Source organism: Mytilus galloprovincialis, chromosome 5, assembly GCF_965363235.1.
Source record: "Mytilus galloprovincialis chromosome 5, xbMytGall1.hap1.1, whole genome shotgun sequence".
Classification (NCBI taxonomy): Eukaryota; Metazoa; Mollusca; class Bivalvia; order Mytilida; family Mytilidae; genus Mytilus; species Mytilus galloprovincialis.
In genome coordinates, this window is record NC_134842.1 from 71,995,583 (window position 1) to 72,019,369 (window position 23,787).

At 34.8% G+C, this 23,787-nt stretch overlaps 2 protein-coding genes across 4 annotated transcripts; one reads left to right on the forward strand and one right to left on the reverse strand.

The window, feature by feature from the left end:
* Positions 1-2,090: 2,090 nt before the first annotated feature.
* Positions 2,091-5,348, reverse strand: LOC143076350 (uncharacterized). Of its 3 annotated transcripts, none has more exons than XR_012978623.1 (3): positions 5,326-5,348; positions 3,750-4,039; positions 2,091-3,007 (listed from the first exon to the last, which is right to left on the reverse strand). XR_012978623.1 is itself a non-coding variant. In XM_076252075.1 (3 exons), exons 1-3 carry the CDS (start codon positions 4,697-4,699, stop codon positions 2,292-2,294), a joined length of 1,065 nt encoding a protein of 354 aa, XP_076108190.1. In that variant the 5' UTR covers positions 4,700-4,713; the 3' UTR covers positions 2,091-2,291. The 3 variants fall into 3 exon arrangements, 1 of the variants encoding a protein (XP_076108190.1); XR_012978624.1 differs by lacking the exon at positions 5,326-5,348 and adding an exon at positions 4,491-4,512; XM_076252075.1 differs by lacking the exon at positions 5,326-5,348 and adding an exon at positions 4,641-4,713.
* A 2,943-nt stretch (positions 5,349-8,291) lies between these two features.
* On the forward strand, positions 8,292-22,255 carry LOC143076349 (uncharacterized). Its single transcript, XM_076252074.1, has 11 exons — positions 8,292-8,310; positions 9,563-9,680; positions 11,112-11,280; positions 13,118-13,271; positions 13,645-13,782; positions 14,672-14,875; positions 15,297-15,425; positions 17,823-17,933; positions 20,024-20,143; positions 21,168-21,249; positions 21,783-22,255. The coding sequence occupies exons 3-11, from the start codon at positions 11,270-11,272 to the stop codon at positions 21,977-21,979; spliced, it is 1,146 nt and encodes a 381-aa protein (XP_076108189.1). The 5' UTR covers positions 8,292-8,310; positions 9,563-9,680; positions 11,112-11,269; the 3' UTR covers positions 21,980-22,255.
* Positions 22,256-23,787: the final 1,532 nt, after the last annotated feature.

Sequence of the window (23,787 nt, forward strand, 5' to 3'; positions counted from 1 at the left end):
GCATAGGAATGCCGACAATTTGATAATAAACTCTACCTCCAAATTCAACAAATATGTTGTCGATAAGAAACTCCAGCAAACTGACCACTTGTTCCTCTGCATAGCATGTTTGTTCACTATTAACAAAATATGCCTTATGATATCTCACAGTAATAAATTTATAGCGTATGCTACCATTTTGATGATGAAAGGCATTGTGGATTATTTCTTTCAGGCGATTTTTCAATTTCACATGTGGAATGGCGGTATACAGGGTTGAAAAATTATCTAGGAGTTCGTTAGACACACACAGAAACGAACTATAAGATAATAACCGCCATTATCCTGACTTGGATTGAACCCGGTTTTGTGGCTAGCCAAACCTCGCACTTAAATTTAACTATAACATGACAAACCATACGGTATCATGTGATAGACTAGTACACAAACCATTCGGTATCCCCCGATAGGACAGTACACAAACCATACGGTTTTCCCCGATAGGACAGTACACAAACCATACGGTTTCCCCCGATAGGACAGTACACAAACCATTCGGTTTCCCCCGATAGGACAGTACACAAACCATTCGGTTTCCCCCGATAGGACAGTACACAAACCATACGGTATCCCCCGATAGGACAGTACACAAACCATACGGTATCCCCCGATAGGACAGTACACAAACCATACGGTATCCCCCGATAGGACAGTACACAAACCATACGGTATCCACCGATAGGACAGTACACAAACCATACGGTATCCACCGATAGGACAGTACACAAACCATACGGTATCCACCGATAGGACAGTACACAAACCATACGGTTTCCCCCGATAGGACAGTACACAAACCATACGGTATCCCCCGATAGGACAGTACACAAACCATACGGTATCCACCGATAGGACAGTACACAAACCATACGGTATCCACCGATAGGACAGTACACAAACCATACGGTTTCCCCCGATAGGACAGTACACAAACCATACGGTTTCCCCCGATAGGACAGTACACAAACCATACGGTATCCACCGATAGGACAGTACACAAACCATACGGTTTCCCCCGATAGGACAGTACACAAACCATACGGTATCCACCGATAGGACAGTACACAAACCATACGGTATCCACCGATAGAAAAGTACACAAACCATACGGTATACCCCGATAGGACAAATTACACAGAAATTAACAACTATATGTAAACAATGATTAAAACCTAAACCACAAAGTCAGCTTTAAAATGCTTCAGAATGACAAATTTTAAAGAATTTAAACGAAAACACTAACGGGTTTCTTTATGTACAAACGAATGAACGAAAACCAAATATGATAAACAGCCAAAAAAGACAATCACTGAATAACAGGATCCTAAATTGGGACTTTAGTGTAACCCATTCTAACATCGAACTTTTTAAAAGCCGAGCTTTGCTGCGCAAATTGTTTGTTCATTTATTCCACATTGGTTACAGGTAAAGGAAGAGGGATGAGGTCTTTGTTTGTTTGTATGGTTTTTTTTTTTTATTTTGGGTCATCTAGATGTTTTGGAGTTTAATTTGGCGTCCAATTGATTGAACTAGTATACATTGTTGTTAAAGAGCCAGCTGAAGCACTCCCTCGGCTCCTTAGTATGGGTGTTGGTTTTTTGACACATTCCCTGTTACTATCTTCAATTCTTATTATAGTACTATCAAAAATTTTGGGATTGTTACCTCGCGAATAAAATTCAGTTAATACCAAGGCATCGATTAGAACAAGAAGTCGAGGAAAACAGACAACATTGTCAAGATGAATACGAATATACAAACAACACACAGAGGTGTAGTTTCATGCTCCGGGCCAAACTCACAAACAACATTACAGAAATCACAGAAACACGAACTTTGCTTTAACTCTCTGATACAGATTTTTCATTTTCTGATCCTAATTCTTGTTCTTTCAATAACGTTGTTTTGGATATAACAAAATGATATTAGCCTTGATTACTTTCATTTATTTCTCGTTTTTTTTTATCTTAATCATCAACTATGATGAATCATATTTCGAAGAAATAAGACTAAACACTTCAATTCTGCATAAATAAATCCTTAACAATAGGTTTTTTTTATATAACAATAGGTGTCTTTATTTTTTAACATTATAGTTCATGTCTTCAAGTTATAGATATTATAGTTATTAATGTCAACAATATATTTAAAATGTTAGAAACTTACAAGTGGTATCTGCCTTAAGTATCAAGAGTCTGTATTGTAGTAAATTACTTGAAATTGAAGTGTCTTCCACTTTGAACTGTTTTATATCAATTTTGGTGTGTCTCTCTCTTCTTCCATTCTTCGGAATCAAACAAAATGTTCCACTTTGGTCTCTTGAATATAACTTCGTTATTTTCCTCAGGGTCATACTTCTCTATACCAACTAACCTTAACACGTCTTTGCCTTTGGCAACATCTGGTTGTTCTTGAATCATTTCTAGGTGGGTAAACTTATTTGTTTTATTTTTTTCGGATGTTTTCTGAAATAGCCATACTCCTTGTGCTGGCCAATGTGCTGTCGCTGCCATTTCATTATAAGCTTCTGTTTTTAACTCAATGTCCTCTGGTGTACTCCATATTGCTGGAACCATGCACACAAATACAACGAACCGCCATCTGTCAGAGTTTGGCCGACCTCTCGTTGGAGCTATATTATCGTGTATTGTTCTAGAATCCCATAATACCATTCCCCCCTTTGGTACCGGAACTTTTTTCATTTCACATCCTTTAGATATAAACCAATCGATTTCTTCTTTTGAAAGAATATAAAAATCTTCGCCTGCAGATTTTTCTTTCGCAGTTGGAAAGTGTTCATAAAATTCTTTGTGAAACTGAACTGAATTTTCCAACACTCTAAAGCAGAAATCTGTTTCTGACGTTTCTTCAAGATAGACGGCTCCTTGATATGCATGCAATCCTTCTCTCCAAGAGCCTTGATCAGTGTGTAACCAAAAGAAGTCAGGATTGCAAAAAGACGATCGTCCTGCAAAATATAATAAAGTACATATACCTCTGTGCCAATTCTATGCTTCAAATGTGAACGAAACATTCTATCTTTTCTTCATATAAAAGGAGTTTACATTTGTTTTATTGTAACCAGACTGCTTGAGTCTGGTTTTCCACAGTAAACTAAACATATAGTTCCCCCTTTTTTCCACGAACATCATTTATGCTGTGTTGACAATTTTACAGTGCTCATAAATGTGTTTTCCGGAATTGCTTTCCTTCAGTAGTAGATTAAGCGCTGACTTGTAACAAAAAAAGTCTCGGCTTTGATGCCCGATGGAGACAATGTGATTTTCTGATAAAGTTACATTTTGCGCGAAAGTAAAAAAAAATCACGGTGGATAGAGATACTATATAGCCAGGGTGCGTGTTGTGAGAGTGATAATGACAAATGACTCTTGGGGTGGAAGAAAAAGAAAATTATCACAAAAATACTGAACTCCGTGGAAAATTCTAAACGGAAAGATCCTAATTAAATTACAAAATCAAATGATAAGACACATCAAACGAATGGACAACAATTATCAAATTCCTGATTTTGTACAGGCATTTTTAAACGTAGAAAATGGTGTATTGAACCTGGTTTTAAAACGCTAAACCTCTAAAGGAAGCGTGACGAAATTTATTTCTTTAAGAAGTGGATACTTAGCTCAATCGGACAGAGCTCTGACTTTTTCTGATCAGAATTATGTTCTACGCTTACAACAACATCTTCTTACCTAGTTCTGGTGGCTCCGTCAATGCTACCCCGTCCATACTACTCATTAAATTCTCTGTCTGCCAAATAGACGCAAACACTGGTTTTGACTTCAGCCTGACATTCCATGTAGGTTCAGCATGTGCAACCCTGAACTGATGAGTCAGCGATTCCTCCTGATAAGGACGTTCATCGCCGAATCTGCTGAGCCACTCCTTGTATTGGGTCATGTAATGGTTACATTCCTCGTGGGTTATGACATCGGTAACAATACTGTAGCCTTTGCTTTCAAGCTCTGACAAAACACGTTTTCTGAAATAAAATGAAAATTAGGATGAGTCATTACGCATTCAATGTTTGACAGGTTCCGTCTCTTCGTAATTGGAATGAAGTTTTTGTCCTCACTTTATTCCTTATCTCAGTCTTTCAGCTTTTTTATATTGTTTTACTATTGATAGCTATGTAAGAAACTCCGGGTGAATGTGAAAAGAAAAATCACAAAAATACTGAACTCCGAGGGAAATTCAAATCGAAAAGTCCTTAATCTCATGAAAACTAAAAGCTCAAACACATCAAACGAATGGACAATAACTGTCATATTCCTGACTTGGTACAGATATTTTTAAATAGAAAATGGTGGATTGAACATGGTTTAACCTCTCACTTGTATTGAACATGGTTTTACATCTAGCTTAACCTCTCACTTGTATTACCGTCGCATAAAATTCGATTATATTGACAACGACATGAAATACCACAATACATTGAGTTCCCCAATGATGTTTGGATATCTTGAACTCGAATCATGAAGGTAATGAAATATGTCATGATCTCCTTTAATACAAAAAATCTGCGCTCCATAAAACAAATATGTACCATCGGAGCAACTAATGAACGTTAAATATTCACCCACCTATCCATGTAGCTATAGTGTTCAAAACATGTATGACAAGTATGTGATAACTCTATCATGGGTAAGTGTATTTGTTTACTAGGATTACATAATGATTATATATAGGCATGTTAAAGATAAACATTTGGTTGATGATCTCATGTAACAAGTTTTAGTTACCTGCATTATGTATATACAGATAAAGAGATGATACGTACACATGTATTTGATATTATGATTTTAAAAGTCTAACCACAGTTGGGAAAATACTTGTACTACTGGTAAACCAACACTTAATTACCAGCATGATACACCAACGAAAGGTATCAGTCTAAATTATAATGTACTTCTAAAGTACTAATAAAAGGTGTAAACAATAAAACTAGTCTTATGTACAAACGAAAAGTACATACAATAAAACCAGACTAATATAATAATGAAAAGTAAATATAATAAAACTAGTCTAATGTCAATCATCTCTTCATGATAAGTATGTTGTTTTTCCTGCGGACAAAGCTTCAAATAATATTGTCTTTGTATGTAAATTTTATTACTACGAATGTCTTGTAAAAGAATGAGGAATACAGGAGCACCCAGGTAATCCCACATAAAAAGACCTATCATTTGACAAGGATGATATTTTTGCAAATTAAGTCCTTCATGGCTTCAATGAATATTACATTGAACGCCAAATTGGAGGACTTACCTTGTTTGTATTGGATACCTAAGCTTTATAAAATTCCGTACAAACAACGGTACATTGCCGGCTCATCTTCATGTTCCACTAAAGAATTGTCCATTAGATTGACTAAAATTCTGTCCGCAGTGAAAGAGGGTCTTCAAAAATACTGTGAAACTGTTTACTCGCATAGTGGTATTAACCATATGTGGATTCTTAAAAATTCTAAAGAACTTCTAGATAATTATAAATCTCGGTCTTTTTGTGAAATTGGTTCTATCAAAACTTTTGATTTTCAACCCTGTATACCACCATTTCCCATGTGAAATTGAAAAATCGTCTGAAAGAAATAATCCACAATGCCTTTCAACAAAAAAATGGTAGCATACGCTATAAATTTATATACAAAATTTAGTCTAGGTATCTATGATGAGTTTATTTACAACCACTGGTTCGATGCCACTGATGGTGGAGATTTATTTCCCCGAGGGTATCACCAGCCCAGTAGTCAGCACTTTTTTGTGCTGACATGAATTATCATTGATATCGTTATATTTATAAATTACCTGTTTACAAAATTTTGAATTTTTGAAATACTAAGGCTTTTCTACCTCAGGCATATATTACCTTAGCTGTATTTGGCAAAACGTTTAGGAATTTTGGTCCTCAATGCTCTTTAACTTCGTACTTTATTTGGCCTTTTTAACTGTTTTGGATTCGAGCGTCACTGATGAGTCTTTTGTAGACAAACCGCGCGTCTGGCGTATGTACAAAATTTAGTCCTGGTATTTATGATGAGTTTATTTATTACTTTAGAATATCATAAGGCATATTTTGTTAATAGTGAAAACCAAAAGGGTAAAACATGCTACACAGAAGAACACGTGATCAGTATGCTGGAGTTTCTTATCAACAACATAATAATATTTGTTGAATTTGGAGTTATGTGTTTACATTATCTTTTCTTTTTTGCTGGTGTATTTTGTATATGCTACTTTTTGTGTTTCTTTGGTTCTGATAACGTGATTCTGTACTTTGAAAGATCCCGTCATTATGTTGTTGTTCTATTATTAAATGCCTGTACCAAGTCAGGAATATGACAGTTCTTATCCATTCGTTTTTTATGTGTTTTGTTATTTGATTTTGCCATGTGATTATGGACTTTCCGATTCGATTTCCCTCTAAGTTCATTATTTTTGTGATTTTACTTTTTTATTTTTATAATATTTTATTATAAATAAGAAAATATGTTGAACGACAAAGGACAAACGACAAAACTATTTTAATCGCGTAGTGGTATTAACCATTTGTAGATTCTAACATACTTATAACGTTTTACCCTGTATGCCAACATTCCCCATGTGAAATTATAAAATTGTTTTGTATAAACATTGATCGACAATATTTCTTCCTCTGTGACTTATAAATTTTCTGACGTCAGACATGCGAAGCAATGAATATGTTTTTAATTTGATAGATGTTTTTGTGCTTTTTTGTAAAATTGCTTCTTTTAGAATTGTAACAAATTGATGACTGCTGTACCCATATTTTTACTATTTTGTTTATTGTGTCTGTTTTGTTCGCGCATCGTTGTAGATATAGCATAATTTGACGAGACTGTCATACAATTGACAGGTTTAGCGCTATAAAACCAGGTTCAATCCAACATTTTCTACATTTGAAAATGCTAGTTCCAAGTCAGGAATATGACAGTTGTTGTCCATTCGTTTGATGAGTTTTGTCATTTGATTTTGCCATGTGATTAGGGACTTTCGATTGAATTTTCCTCGGAGTTCAGTATTTTTGTGATTTTACTTTGTACTAAGAAAAAAAGTACGTACAATAAAACTAGTATAACGAAATGTATTTTTTATTAATCGCAACAGTTACAAAAAGTAATCAAAGGTTTATAATTTAGTACGCCAGACGCGCTTTTTGTCTACATAAGACTCATCAATAAGAAGACTCTTCTTCTAAACGAATATATTAACATTTGGGAAAGCGTTCTTTAAAGGAGTAGGTTCAGTAAGACCCCTTTTTGGCCCCAAAATATAGCGGTTTTACAAAAGTGTGAAAATGTAATCTTTTAGCTATTTACTGGAAAGAAGAATGCTTTTGCTACATAAATATGGGCTGTTTTTTTACAGTACAATGCCCATATATCGGGTACTAGCATCATTAAGTCATGCTAAATTACTGAAATCTTCACAATTTTAGCATTTTAGTTAAATTTTAGACGGTTTCCGTCTTAAATGAAAGTGGCCGCATTCGTGTTCATTCATAATATTCAAATGTAAGTTGTATTTGATGATAATACATAACATATATAAAGGTTGGGGATGAACACGTATGCGGCCACTTTCATTTTTGACAAAAACCATCTGAAAAGTGACGTTTTTTGGCATAATTGATAGATTTTTCATATTTGAGCTTGAATCGGAGCGTTTTTAATGACTAAATCAGTTAAAATCTTTCACATAAACTAATTGAATCAATTGAAATAGACACTTAAGTGTTTAAAAAGTGTCAAAAATCTTTCGTTAGATGAACCTGAAATTTGAGGCAAAAATCGGCCCTTACCGGACCTACTCCTTTAAACGTTTGGCGGGAATGTTGGTGTCCGAGTCGAAAGTAAAAGGTGATGTTCGTAAGGAACGCTCTAGTTTCCGGGTTAGGGTTATTATTAGTTGTCAAAGGTACCAGGACGCGCATTTCGTCTACATAAGACTCATTAGTGACGCTCAGATCAAAATAGTTATAAAGCCAAACAAGTACAAAGTTGAAGAGCATATGTCTTATAGTGCATGCCGTCCCATCTTCAGGACAGGCTATTATATTGTATAATACTTGTATATACTAATATAAGAGTTCATGGTTACTTTTTATCGACGAAGAGTCAGTGTGTATAGCACAAGAAACTGCTGATGTGAAATCGTGCCAGCATTCACTCTTTACTTCTGAGTAGATTTCACATAGTCAGGTCATGAAGAGTACTTTTATAATTTCTACCCGGTAAGTTTATGTTGAAACGTCCCAGTGCCATTTGATCTTTTAATTTGATTTTCAGCGTTTATGACGGAAATAAATTTTTGAAATGCCCGCGCGTCTACGGCATTTTTATACTTGGTTAAAATTTCGAATAGAAAGGAAGAATTTAATGGCATAACCAGTTACACAGATTTTGTATCATCAGTGTTTTAAACATGTTTGATATCGCAAGCTTTTCTTCTGAAAGAGGAAACACATGGCATCCAAATTGTAGGAGGAGTTATCTGGAATAATAAACTATTTACCCATAATGGTCGGACGGACAGACGGACAGGGGTAAAACAATATATTGCTATTAGTTCCGGGGCATAAAAAAACATGTATAATTATTAAATTTAAAATGTCACGCAAATTTTCTATTTTTACAATACATACTGCGTGTTTATCAATTCCAAACGAAACTAGTTACCCATTCAGCTGTGGATGTCAGCACTGTTCGATTTGAACTACACCTTTCCATTGATCCCATTTGGTGCAAACGTTTATATATTTAAATCTTGACATCAAGTATCAGAATTTTATAACCTTTTATATGTTTCCTATAAGGATTTTGTTTTCTCAAAAAGTTTAACTTATTTTTAGAACATGTAAACATGTGTTAGTGATGTACACAAAAGTTTACTGTACACAATGTTTGTGAAGATAGTTATTCACAACTGAAGAATGTGTAGTGCTTACATCATGAAGACAGTATTCATTGTATGTGTAATTATATTATATCCGTCCTTGAGTCACTTAAAATCTCAAGAGGAATGGAAATCAAGAATAATTTACCAGGTAGGCGCTTAAATTTTGCTATGAATTACTCAAAATCAAGGAAGTCGGGATAGTTTACCGGCGACTCTCATACAAGTGAAAGGTTTAGTTAGCTTTAAAACCAAATTTAATCCACCATTTTCTACACAAAAAATTACCTGTAACGAGTCAGGCATATGCCAGTTGCTATCCATTCGAGGTTGTTTTTTTTTTGTATTTGACTTTGTATCGGGTAAGTGGATTATAAAGAGTTTGTCCAGAGCATAAAGAAGGATCATGTTCCAGGTAGATTATGACAGTATTGGAGTATATATAACTGGCGAGACACTACCACATTATAATTTGTGTCTGTACTATGTCATATGCTATCTTGTCCATGTGTTTTTCTTTAGTGTCTATCTATGTTTTTACGTCTTTCGATTTTCTTTCCTTTTGGTCAACTTGTCACATACTTTTTCAGATATTAACTGATAGGTTTGCAGCGGAAGGTGAACCAACCACGTGTACTGATCTTCGAAGTTATTGTGGAGGGACATTCCGAGGGATAGTGGGAAAATTAGACTACATATCTGGCCTTGGTAAGTTCTAAATACAATACACTTCTCAAGTCTTTAAATTGACGTTGATATTAGATAACGACTCTGTTCAGATGAGTTAAAATCCGTGATTTACGGGTTTACATTACCAATCGAGCTGTCTCTGTATACGGTACAGGAAATGCTGACCCTTCCGGAGCACCTGATTTCATTCCCGGTTTTTAGTGGAGTTCGTGTTGTTATTTATAACTGATGATATGAATGTCCTTTGGTTTTGTGAGTCTTTGTTTACTCCTTGGTTTTGATTGTTATTGTCTTCAGATGTCTTAAATAAAGGCAACAGTAGGATCAGTAGTATCCCACTGTTCGAAAGTCATAAATCGATTAAAAGAAATAAATCCGGGTTACAAACAAAAACTGATGGAAACACATCAATTATAAGTGAAAGTGCAACAAAAAACAAACGATATTGCAACATATATAGACACGAACTATAAGACAACAGCTGCAATTTTCCTGACTTGGTACAGGACATTATAAGAAAAAAATGGTGCGTTGAACCTTATTAAAATCCTTGATTTACGGATTTACATTACCAATCGAACTATCTCTGTTCAGTTGACTTGATACCTCTGATTTACGGCTTTACATGACCCTATCTAATTACCTCTGTTTAGATGAATTGAAATCGTTGATTTTTTTACTTCACCTTACCCAATCGAACGATATCAGTTCAGATTTCTTTAAATCACTGATTTCCTTCTTTACATTGCGTTCCCAAGGGTGACTGGGGTCTTCTCCCGACCGGCAGTAAAACGCTTGCCGAAGTGGGGCGTCCGTTTGGCTGTGCGGGATGTATTAAGTTCGCAGTGACGTCCGGTCAGAATGGGGACGTTAAATCCGATGTCTCGTGTAAAGAGAGTTCCATGCTCTTTGCACGTTAAGAACCTTTGTAACAACTCTCTGAGGGCCCGTAGGTGGCCTGTTGCAAGGCCAAATTTCTGTTCCTATCCAATTTGCCCTTATTTTCCAGTGGCAGTCCAAATTTCCCGACCTTCATCCAAAATGGCCTCTATTATGACAAGACCTACCTATTGTATTTATTGTGAACCTGTTCTCGTCCTGAATATGCATGAAATATTTGCCATTTGCCACGTTAAGCAACCAACAATCAATCAATCAATCTTTACATTGCCATATCGAACTTTATCTGTTGAGAAGACTTAATTGTTATGATAGATTTAAGGCTTTACATTGCCAAACGAATTATATCTGTTGAGAGAACTTGCATTGATATCCCTGATTTCAGATCGTACATTGCCATATCGAAATATCTCTTTGATTTCAGGAATCATTGCCTTGTCAAACTACATACATCTCTGTTCAAATGACTTTTTCACATCACTGTTTCGAACTATCTCTGTTTATAGAGCAAAACATTGATTGAATATTGTACATTTATTACTTGCGCAGGCGCCAACGCAATATGGATATCTCCTATTGTTGTAAATACACCAAAGGGTTACCATGGTTACTGGGCTAAGGATATATACAACTTCAACGAACATTTTGGAACAGAGGAAGATTTTAAATATCTGTTGTCTGAATGCCATAAAAGAGATATATGGGTTATGGTTGATGTGTGAGTTTATTTTCTAATAATTCTTTTAGGATTTGCCTATTAGGGAATACGTTGATATGATTGGTCGAGACGACTACCGGTAGTTAATCTTGACGTTGTTTATTTTTCGATAGACGACGTTGGCCGAACTTCTTTTCGTAACCAATGAAAACAAGATGTCGCAATAATGACATCGACGTTAACAAAATTTATTTTCACTGCAAATTAACTCTTTAAATTAAATAATAAATACAAAAACCTTTGTTTGAATGATAATAAGAGTTTTTGTAGTTTATTTTTTATCATATAAGACATTTCGTGGAGTTCATATTTTTGCGTTAACCAAAAAATATATTCATGCGCCAAGCCTTTTCAATAACACAAATATACAATGTATGTTTGATAGATATATATTTCTTTTTCCCTCGCTGACGGTGGTATATTTCACAACTTGCTCGCTATGCCTTTGTCTGTAGTTGGTTTTAGCTTTCAAATTCAACATTAGTTATGATATATTAAAAGCATTTAATTTCCATATGCAAAATTAAAAAACCTTTACCAAATTCTTTCATAGATTTGGTTAGAAAGTATGACCATACCTGTAGAATTCTTCTTACGAAAATCATATTCCGTCTTTATTTTAAAGTTAGTGTTGTTCATAAAGCCCATAGATTTAGACACATTCTACGATCCTTCGCATACCCTTTTTCTTAAAGGTTATCATTTAGATACTATGTAATGTAATCTTTAAATATTGTTTTATAGGTTAACTAACATTATTGTTGTTTTACAAAAGTCATTTTACAGCCAACTATACAATATCAATTGTTTTCCTTGTTTAATGACGTCAATCTCCCATACAGACAGAGTTATCGTCCTTTCCTCCTCAATGACGTACGGTGGCCTATAATTGGTTACTACCACTTCATTTTAACTCAGTGTATTGAAGGATGACTAAACGCCTATATAATGACCACTCACATGTACGTTTTGAATTAATGGTGAATAAATACCTACATAATGACCATTTACGCATTTGAATTAAGAGGCTTGCCACTTAGATAATGACAACTTACACATTTGTTTTAAGGGTGGCTAACCACATATAAATGTATATAATGATAACATATGCAATTGATTTAAGGGTGGCTAACCACATAGATAAAGACCATTTACACATTTGCTTTAAGGGTGGCTAACTTAAGGGTGGCTAACCACATAGATAATGACAACTTACACATTTGATTGAAAGGGTGGCTAACCACATAGATAATGACAACTTACACATTTGATTTAAGGGTGGCTAACCACATAGATAATGACAACTTACACATTTGATTTAAGGGTGGCAAACCACATATATAATGATCATTTACACATTTGTTTTAAGGGTGGCTAACTTGAGGGTGGCTAACCACATAGATGATGACAACTTACACATTTGATTTAAAGGTGGCTAACCACATAGATAATGACAACTTACACATTCGATTTAAGGGTGGCAAACCACATAGATAATGACTATTTACACATTTGTTTTAAAGGTGGCTAACTATATAGCTAAAGAATATTTACACATTTTATTCAAGGGTGGCTAACCACATAGAAAATGACAACTTACACATTTCACCGTTGCTTACCACACAGATAATGACAACTTACACATTGCATTTAAGGGTGGCTAACCACATAGATAATGACTATTAACACATGTGTTTAAAGGGTGACTAAGCACATATATAATGACCATTTACACATGCGTTTTAAGGGTGGTTAACCACCTAAATAATGATTATTAACTTTTGATTCATGGGTGGCTAACCACCTAAATAATGATCAATTCGCCTTTTGTTTTAAGGGTGGCTAACCACATGGGATATACTGATGGTTGTTGTTGGAACGTTGATTGTGACAAACAACAGCTGGTGAATTTTACAGGATTCAGTCCATTTAATAGATCTGAGGATTATCACAGTCTCTGCGAAATAATGAACTGGAAAAACCAAACTGAGGTACGTAAGGAATAGTGATATGACAAAATAAAGTGGAACAAGCATGAAAAACAGTAGACTAAATAGATACACGTGAGAGGGATGAACAATATGAGAGACATGATATTGATAGCTGCACATGAGAGGAAGGGACAGTATCAGAGAAGGAGATGTGAAAGCTACCCGTGAAAAGAATAAACAATATAAGAGACAGCTGCACGTGAGTTTAAAGTACAGTATAAGGGTCGAAAGATGAAAAACCTACACATGAGAGATAGTGGCAGAATACAAACTCCCGTTTTTCCGATTGTTATCATTCTCATGTTTGTCCGTTTTATTTCTTGACGTTTAAGTTATGACATAAACATCAATAGACTACGTGTTATTATTGTAGGTTGAATTATGTCGACTCGCCAAGCTTCCCGACCTAAATCAGTCAAACCAATATGTCAGATCTACCTTGCTTAATTGGATAAGCGAGTTTACAAAGAAATATGGAATCGATGGTTACAGAATAGACACAGTCACAGAGGTACGTAAGGTTGATCCAGTCGCAGTCAAATATGTAGACTCACAGATAAAATGAGTATATAGGCATAGTTAAACAGATAGACACACAACATAAGGTTAAATCAGGCACAGCTTTCAAATAAGGTACAAATTGGTACGTATACAGAACCTAACAACAATATCAAGCAGATGAGCAATTTCTTTTAAAAGCTTACTTTAATGGTAGAGTTGATTCACCAATACAAGGTACAGATAAGGCAGCTGTGATAAGGATGAATAAATATGGAAGAAGAAAGTTAATTGGGAAGACATGACTGTTGCCATTAGCGAAGCAGGATCTGCCCTCCCTTCGAGAGCAAGTGATATCACTATCAGTTTTTTGTCGGGTTTTTGTTGATCAATCTTTAGTTTTCTATGTAGTTTTTGTCGTATCATTGTCTTTAAGTTTTCTTACAATTCCGCATGTTTTTCGCATTTACAAACCAGGCTCTTAATTCTTATTACATTTAGTTATATTATATATTCTTACAAGAAATAAAAAAAATTCAAATGTTGAAAAAAAAGATGAACAATGAAAAAACGATATTAAACGTTTATATGCAAACGTCAATTTCATTTTTCTCGGTCAGTTTTATTGCAATCTCCCGATTAAGAAGGATTGAAACAAACATATACTCTATCCGAACTAACGAATTCTCTCGATGGATAATGAGTGAAACACCAGTTCATTGTTCTCAGTCAAAACTAACACAATGTTATTGTCCTGATGGAGAAGTGAAACAAACTTATAGTTAGATATTACTCAGTCAGAACTAACGTTATCTCCCGATGAAGGAGTGAATAAAACGTATGATAACATTTTAGCTAGCTATCAGTATTGGCTATAATGTTACTGTTTGTTTTAATTTTAGGTGGCAAAAGACTTCTGGTCAGAATTCCAGGTAGCTGCTGGAGTTTTCTGCCTTGGGGAGGCCAGCAGTGGTAACATAACATACACAGCTGAGTACCAGGGTCCGTTAAACTCTATTCTCAACTACCCTCTCTACTATACGATGAAAAGGGTGTTTACAGGGAACCAGTCAATGAAAACTCTAACAACGACAGTTGACCAAGAGGTAAAGCTACCCAGAACGATCAGTGCTATCCATGACCATTTTAAAAGAATGCATAGATAAACTAAAGAAAAGTTTGATATACTAATAAAATTTCATTGACGTGACTTGTAAGTTTAAGAAATTATTGCTTCTTTTCATAATTTTATATGGTTGTAAAATGGTCGATCGTGCGCAAATTTTTCATATTTGCAAAATGTGCTTTGGTCCACACCTCTGTGCCACAATCAAATTAAGAAAACAACATTCAACTCCAAAATCAAAAGAGATATGTGCATTTATACTAGAGGCAATTTAGGGCTTGACAAAGTGTATTCCTGTTTGTTGTCAAAGACCTCTAAATTAATTTTGTGTATGTTTGTCGCTGGGTTGCTGTGTCTAAATGGTATATTGTTTGAAATGTGAATCTTTGTTGTACTTTCAGATAATGAAATTCGAAGATATAACAGTTCTAGGAAATTTTATCGATAACCATGACGTTCAAAGATTTCTCAGTATATCATCAAATATAACGATGTTAATGAATAACTTGGCATATGTCTTATTGTCACAGGTAATAACGGTTTGCAATGACACACCTCTTTAAGATTCATACTATGTATATAAATTACGGCCATATCAGCAAATGATATAAAGGTAATACTGTTGTACACATATAGAATGTATAAAAGAAGCGAAAGATACCAAAGGTAGATTGGTGCAATCTCCTGCGCAGAGTTCATATCCGTTCCAAACATGCTTTGCATACTGCAATTAATATTGAGGTGGCACGGTAGTATTTGCATTCCAGAATTTAGGTTGCTCTTTTGTGTTAATGTATCTAAACAGTGAGATTGGACAAAAAATACAGTATCAACTGAACATACTTTACCAAACTGAGGGATGAATCAGGTGTAGAAAAATATGAAATAATTTTACATACAGATGAAAACGAATTTTTGAGATTTTTTTTTAATTTTGTATTCACTGCACCATAAAAGACCTAAAAGTACTAGTGGCCTTAGGTTTTTAAAAATAGCAAAACAAGTAAACGGTCATGATACATATTCAAATTCATTTTTAACCGGATTTTTGTGACAAAAATGTCGGTTATTGATATGGGGATGTACGGCGGGCGGCCGGGCGGTCGGGCGGGCGGGCGGCAATCAAATGTTGTCCGTGCATTAACTCATGAACCGTTCAACCAAAGCTTTTAAAATTTTAATATGTTATTACTGACAACTATACGAAGGTCAAGTTCAATAATGACGATTTTGACTTTTACCGTTCAGGAGTTATGGTTCTTGAAAGGCGGTAATCAAATGTTGTCCGTGCATTAACTCATGAACCGTTCAACCAAAGCTTTTAAAATTTTAATATGTTATTACTGACAACTATACGGAGGTCAAGTTCAATAATTGCGATTTTGACTTTTACCGTTCAGGAGTTATGGTTCTTGAAAGATTGAAAAATGGAGTTTTCAGTCGTGTCCGTGCATTTACTCATGAACTGTTCTACCAAAGCTTCCCAAATTTTAATATGTTGTTACTGATGACAGAATGGAGGTCAAGTTTAATAATGACGATTTTGACTTTTACCGTTCAGGAGTTATGGTTCTTGAAAGATTGAAAAATGGAGTTTCCAGTCGTGTCCGTGCATTTACTCATGAAATGTTCTACCAAAGCTTCCCAAATTTTAATATGTTGTTACTGATGACAGAATGGAGGTCAAGTTTAATAATGACGATTTTGACTTTTACCGTTCAGGAGTTATGGTTCTTGAAAGATTGAAAAACGGTGTTTCCCGTCGTGTCCGTGCATTTTCTCATGAACCATTCAACCAAAGCTTTTGAAATTTTAATATGTTGTTACTGATGACAAAATAGAGGTCAAGTTCCATAATGACGATTTTGACTTTTACTGTTCAGGAGTTATGGTTCTTGAAAGATCGTAAAATGGCGTTTCCATTCACGTTGTTGCATTTACACATGAACCATTCAATCTAAGCTTTTCAAATATTATTATTTCAAAATGTTGATACTGATGACAAAATAGAGGTCAAATTTGATATTGATGATTTTCACTTTCACCATTCATCAGTAATGATATCATCTGATATTGCCAGGACACAAATTAATGTAAATAAATCCGGTTTGCTGTCGTTGTGACAGCCTCTTGTTGAATAGTAAAATGAAAGTACTTCAGTTAACTGTGAATGTAGAATTTTTTGCAGTGTTAGAAAGTGGTGAAAATTCTAAAAAGGATCATTATCCCTTATGGGCCAGGAAATACTACCGTGCCACCTTGAGTGTAGTGTTACAAAGTATTGAACGGAACGGATATATGTGATCTCTGCGCCGGAGATTGAGATTGGTGCTGATGCGGCATCAAACTATCATCAATCAATCAATCAATCAATCAATCAATCAATCAATCAATCAATCACTGAAGGGATATTAAAAACCGTAAGTCAAAAACAAACTGATAAAGCCATGGCAAAATACGAACATCGACGAAAAGACAAACATTAAAAAAACGCAACAAAGAAAACTGCAATAGGGGAGGATGTTAAAGTTAACATTTGGCATATATGTTACAACTTCATAAAAAAAAAATGTCATAAATTTTTAAAGCAAGCAGTCATTTTTCTGCCTTGTGATTCTCGAGAAAAATGCCAGTGAATAAAACGTAAAAATTAATAGCCACTTAGTTTGAAATAGAACATGAAATTCGTGATAGGCAATGCATGCTTAACAATATTGTATCAACAACGAGTTGTATGTGCCATATCGATGTGTTACCAGAATTTTGCTCATGTTAGATTGAAAGTTTACTATGGTAAAATGTAAATTATATATGTGTACTCGTGGTCTCAGCGAGAGGACATACTCAATTATTTAGTAAAAGAATACCTTTAATAAAATATTTACGATCGATACTTTTATTTATTATTCGTTCAAATGTTTTCTTAGGGTATTCCTATAATTTATTATGGTACAGAGCAAGCTTTCAATGGTGGAAACGATCCAGAAAATAGAGAAGCTTTATGGCCCCATTACAACCAAACGTCAACGTTATATAAGGTATACATGTATATGTTATATATCAATGAGACATCAACCCACAACTATGATATTATTACATGAGTATTTCTGTATTGGCCTTGTAATTGGTCAAAGGATTGTTGTATTGGCCTTGTTATTGGTCCATGGATGGTTGTATTGGCCTTGTTATTGGTCCAAGGATTGCTGTATTGGCCTTGTAATTGGTCCAAGGATTGCTGTATTGGACTTGTTATGGGTCCAAGGATTGTTGTATTGACCTTGTAATTGGTCCAATGATTGCTGTATTGGCCTTGTAATTGGTCCAAGGATTGTTGTATTGGCCTTGTTATTGGTTTAAGGATTGCTGTATTGGCCTTATTATTGGTCCAAGGATTGCTGTATTGGCCTTGTAATTAGTCCAAGGATTGTTGTATTGGCATTGTAATTTGTCCTAGGATTGCTGTATTGGCCTTGTAATTGGTCCAAGGATTGTTGTATTGGCCTTGTAATTGGTCCAAGGATTGCTGTATTGGCCTTGTAATTGGTCCAAGGATTGTTGTATTGGCCTTGTTATTGGTCCAAGGATTGCAGTATTGGCCTTGTACTTGGTCCAAGGATTGCTGTATAGGCCTTGTAATTGGTCCAAGGATTGCTGTATTGGCCTTATAATTGGTCCAAGAATTGCTTTATTGGCCTTGTAATTGGTCCAAGGATTGCTGTATTGGCCTTGTAATTGGTCCAAGGATTGCTGTATTGGCCTTGTGATTGGTCCAAGGATTGCTGTATTGGCTTTGTTATTGGTCGGCCTTGTAATTGGTCCAAGGATTGCTGTATTGGCCCTGTAATTGGTCCAAGGATTGTTGTATTGGCCTTGTAATTGGTCCAAGGATTGTTGTATTGGCCTTGTTATTGGTCCAAGGATTTCTGTATTGGCCTTGTTATTGGTCCAAGGATTGTTGTATTGGCCTTGTAATTGGTCCAAGGATTGTTGTATTGGTCTTGTAATTGGTCCAAGGATTGTTGTATTGGCCTTGTAATTGGTCCAAGGATTGTTGTATTGGCCTTGTATTTGGTCCAAGAATTGTTGTATTGGCCTTGTAATTGGTCCAAGGATTGCTGTATTGGCCTTGTTATTGGTCCAAGGATTTCTGTATTGGCCTTGTTATTGGTCCAATGATTGTTGTATTGGCCTTGTAATTGGTCCAAGGATTGTTGTATTGGCCTTGTGATTGGTCCAATGATTGCTGTATTGGCCTTGTAATTGGTCCAAGGATTGTTGTATAGACCTTGTAATTGGTCCAAGGATTGCTATATTGGCCTTGTAATTGGTCCAAGAATTGCTGTATTGGCCTTGTAATTGGTCAAAGGATTGTTGTACTGGCCTTGTTATTGGTCCAAGGATTGTTGTATTGGCCTTGTAATTTGTCCAAGGATTGTTGTATTGGCCTTGTAATTGGTCCAAGGATTGTTGTATTGGCCTTGTAATTGGTCCAAGGATTGCTGTATTGGCCTTGTAATTGGTCCAAGGATTGCTGTATTGGCCTTGTAATTGGTCCAAGGATTGCTGTATTGGCCTTGTAGTTGGTCCAAGGATTGCTGTATTGACCGAAAGCGAAGCCGAAAGCCAATACAGCTGGCCGATGATCAGAATTCTGAAAAAATCTATATTGGCTGAGTTATTCTGTATTGGCCGAGTTGGCACCTTATATTGCATAGGCAGTTTTCATCATACTAAGTCCAATAACAGTTTAGTTAATTAATAATTAAATGTATATGTCAGTATATAAATCAACATACAGTAGTAAACAGAAGAACTCGTCAAGCTCTACATCATATAAGTTCCATCGAGTCTTGAACAAATTATGTTTGAATAGAGAGACCATCAGATTCCTCAAAAAGCCGAAAAACTTTCTAAAATAGCAATAGACAACCACTGACAAGGTTACTGACTTTGTATGTGTCTCATTAAGTCATCAGTATGAAAAGAAAAGTCACTCCAATTGGTCGCTTATTACTGATTTTCCTGGTGACTTCTATGTACGATTGTATTGCTACTAGATCGAGTGTTCATTTTACTCTTGGTTGAAAATGGAATCTTTCTTATTCTTTTTTTTGTTTTTTTGTTACAGTTTATTTCGCAACTGTCACACTTTAGAAGAAGATCTGATTTGGATTTTTCCTCAGACCAACAGACAGAGGTGTATGCATCTGATGATTATTTTATATTATCTCGTGGGGATAAACACCAGGTATTGAAATCGCTAAATTAACAACATTCGGCCTACATTGTAATGTCATTTTCTAAGAACATTTTACATTTTAGTAATAAAACATGAAATGCCAAAAATATATAAAAAAAAAAATATCTGCTTAATACGAAAGAATTAGAGAAGATAAATTCTTAGACTTAACAGACACTAAATATTAAAATTGTGAAATGGCGAAGAATATAGCCAAAGTTTACAAGAATATTTTCAGGAAACATAAACAGATCAAATAAGGAGAATCAACTTAGAATAACACAAGACAAACTTCCACCCTGTTTATTTTTAGTTGTTGTTGTAAGGGAACACTATTGAACTTCAAGTGTTATATCGTCATGAGTCACAATTTTTTTTCCCGCAAAGCACGAAAATATTGTTTTTCTGTTTTTTGACGCTATGATTTTTTTTTTTAATTTCACATTATCAGATATATGGGGGAAATCTGGATTCAGAATATAATTGAGAATGGAAATAGGGAATGTGTCAAAGAGACAAAAAACCCGACCATAGAAAAAACAACAGTAGAAGGTCACCAACAGGTCTTCAATGTAGTGAGAACTTCCCGCACCCTGAGGCGTCCTTCAGCTGGCTCTTAAACAAATATATACTAGTTCAGTGATAATGAACGCCATACTAAACTCCAAATTGTACACAAGAAACTAAATAAAATTAAAATGATACAAGACTAACAAAGGCCAAAGGCTCCTGACTTGGGACAGTCGCAAAAATGCGGCGGGGTTAAACATGTTTATGAGATATCAACCCTCCCCCTATACCTCTAGCCAATGTAGAAAAGTAAATAATTTTTTTTTGATCATCTGCTTGACCATATTACTTTTTTTTTTATGAATTTGGGGATCAGAATACTAGTATTTTTTTAAGGGAAAAACATGCCTTCCTCTCCCGCTCTACTTTTTGAAATTATATGGTCGTTCCATAATTAATTTATATTGCAAATGACAAATTTTAATATTGTATATTGTATGTTTTCTTTTATGGTTGTTTCTAGGTTTTGATATTCATTACAAACAAAATCTCCGATGGAAATTTGACAAAGACGTTCCCAGTAAATGTATATACGGACGGTACAGGTATAATGTTATATCAAATAAGAGCAAGATTAGCATGGCTTGCGATACTAGTAAATTAATGTTTTTCATTGAAAGCTCCGGGCAAGTAACCTCTGCACAGGAAAACGAAACAGGTTTACAGTACTACATGTACCATAGACTTTTGAATACATTCGATTTAGACATCTTCTCTGTAAATATAATATCTGGTAAAAAGATAATATTTTCGCATATTACGTTTTATTGCATTGTCGTCAATATAATAAAACACTGAAAACGATTTGCATAAAATTTCTAAAATCTTCCAGCAGCCAGAGCTACAGGCTTGAGACAACAGTAGTATACCGCTGTTTGAAATTCATGATTCGATTGAGAAAAAACCAAATCCGGGTTACAAACAAAATTGATTATTTTTATGAAAATGAACCAAGTATAATCAAATACATGTACATGGCAAAATTGAATTTCATCTTAAACTTTAACAATCAAATAGTTTATAGTACAGTAGTACACAAGTATGGTCAATTATAATTAATTACTTTGATTGTTTTCAGTCCTTGTAAACATTGAAAATGACAAAGACTTTATTAAAGTAACAAACCGTTCGATTGATGTACAGTTTTATAAGAATATGCCAAAAGTTTTCAGACTACAAACAGATACCAACAGCGGCGATCCAGTTCGTTTATCCATTGTTATTACAATATTGTCGGCATTGGTAACACTTGGTATCTATTGGGTTGCACCATAGTAAGATACCAACAGCTGCGAACCGGTTCGTGTATCCATTATTGTGTCAATATATTGTTGTCATTGGATTTTGTGGATAGCACCATAGTAAAGTCTGTTTTGTAGAAATGTCTATTTACAATAGTAATGCAGATTCGAGATCTATATATGTGTAATTGTCTTATTTGCTATTACTATTTTCTAATTATAAGAATGAGTACCATACAGAGTGTATTATAAATCTTTTTTTGTGATAATAATATTGTTTCCATCAAATAAAATAAGTATTCTAATGTTATTATATAATTCTAATGTGTCATTTAATTTAAAGCCTTGAGAATTTTTATACCCCGCTTTGAAAAAGGGGTGTGTACTGTTTTACCTCTGTCTGTCCATCCATTCCTCCATCCATTCGTCCGTCCGTCCGTCAGTCCATCCATGTGTCCATCAGTCCATCCGTCCCATGAATATTTATCGTCACAGTTTTCTCAGTAACTAAAATACAAGGATTTCTGAAATTTGGTTTCAGGGTTTATATAAGTCTGCTTTACTGTGTGATGCGTTTTCAGATTCATCACTGGACAACTTTCCGAACACTTATATGAGTTTACACATGATAGCCAAGTTGAAATTTTCATCCCATTTCTCTCAGGAACTACAATACAAGGATTTCTGAAATTTGGTTTCAGGGTTTACACAAGTCAACTATACCGTGTGATGCGTTTTCAGATTCATCACTCAACAACTTCCTGTTCACTGAACGCTTGCATATTTTTACACTATTAAAATTATCCACTTGCTGCGGGGTATCATCGGTGAGCAGTAGCTCGCAGTTTCAATTGGTTTTTTTTTCTGAATTCCATCATATTCGTAAAAAAAGCATATAGTAAAATGATGCTGTTGATTCTGTCTATTAAGCATATAGCAGTGTAGATCTAACATCCGATTCGTTATTTTTTATTTTATTAATTTGGGCTTTGTATCTGATAAGTCAAAGGCTTTCCAACTGATTTTTACATTTTTTTAGCTTATGCTTATGCCATCACCTGTCGTCGTCTGTCGTCATACACTATTTAAAAAATCTTCTCATCTGAAACTACTGCAAATACCTTCAAACTTTAACTAAATATTCCTTAAGGTATATTGGTTTATAAATTGTATCCGCAGTTTTAATCCATCGATAAACATGGCTGCCATGGCGAAAATAGAACATTGGGGTCAAATGCAGTTTTTGGCTTATATCTCAAAAATTAAAGCTTTTTGAGCAAATCCGACATGTGGTTTGAATGTTCAATTGGTGAAGATCTATCACCCTTGAAATTTTCAGACGAATCGAACAATCCATTGTTGGGTTGCTGCCATTAAATTGGTAGTTTTAAGGAAATTTTATTTTTTTGTTAATATTGATGAAGAAATAAATAAACTGAAAACAGCAATTATGTTCAGCAAAGTAAGATGTACGAAAAACTTTATCTGACCAAAATTGTCATTTGACCCTTGAAGAAGTCATTGCCCTTTAAAGACAACTTTACACAATTTGTTCATCAAGTTTGCTAATATCAAAAAATCTTCTCCTCTAAAACTAATGTGCCTAATACTTCTTAACTTTAAATGAATGTTCCTTTAGGAATCTAGTTTAAATTGTGAATTGTATCCGAATTTTTTATCCATAAAAAAATCATTAAATGACATTATTAAGCCACTCATTAATATATATTGAAAAGCAAAAAAAAAAAAAAAAACAAACAAAACACAGGTGCGGGTTTAAAGCTCTGGAGAGTCTCTTCTTTTCGTATTTTGAGTTATTTCACCACTGTACCATGTTAACAT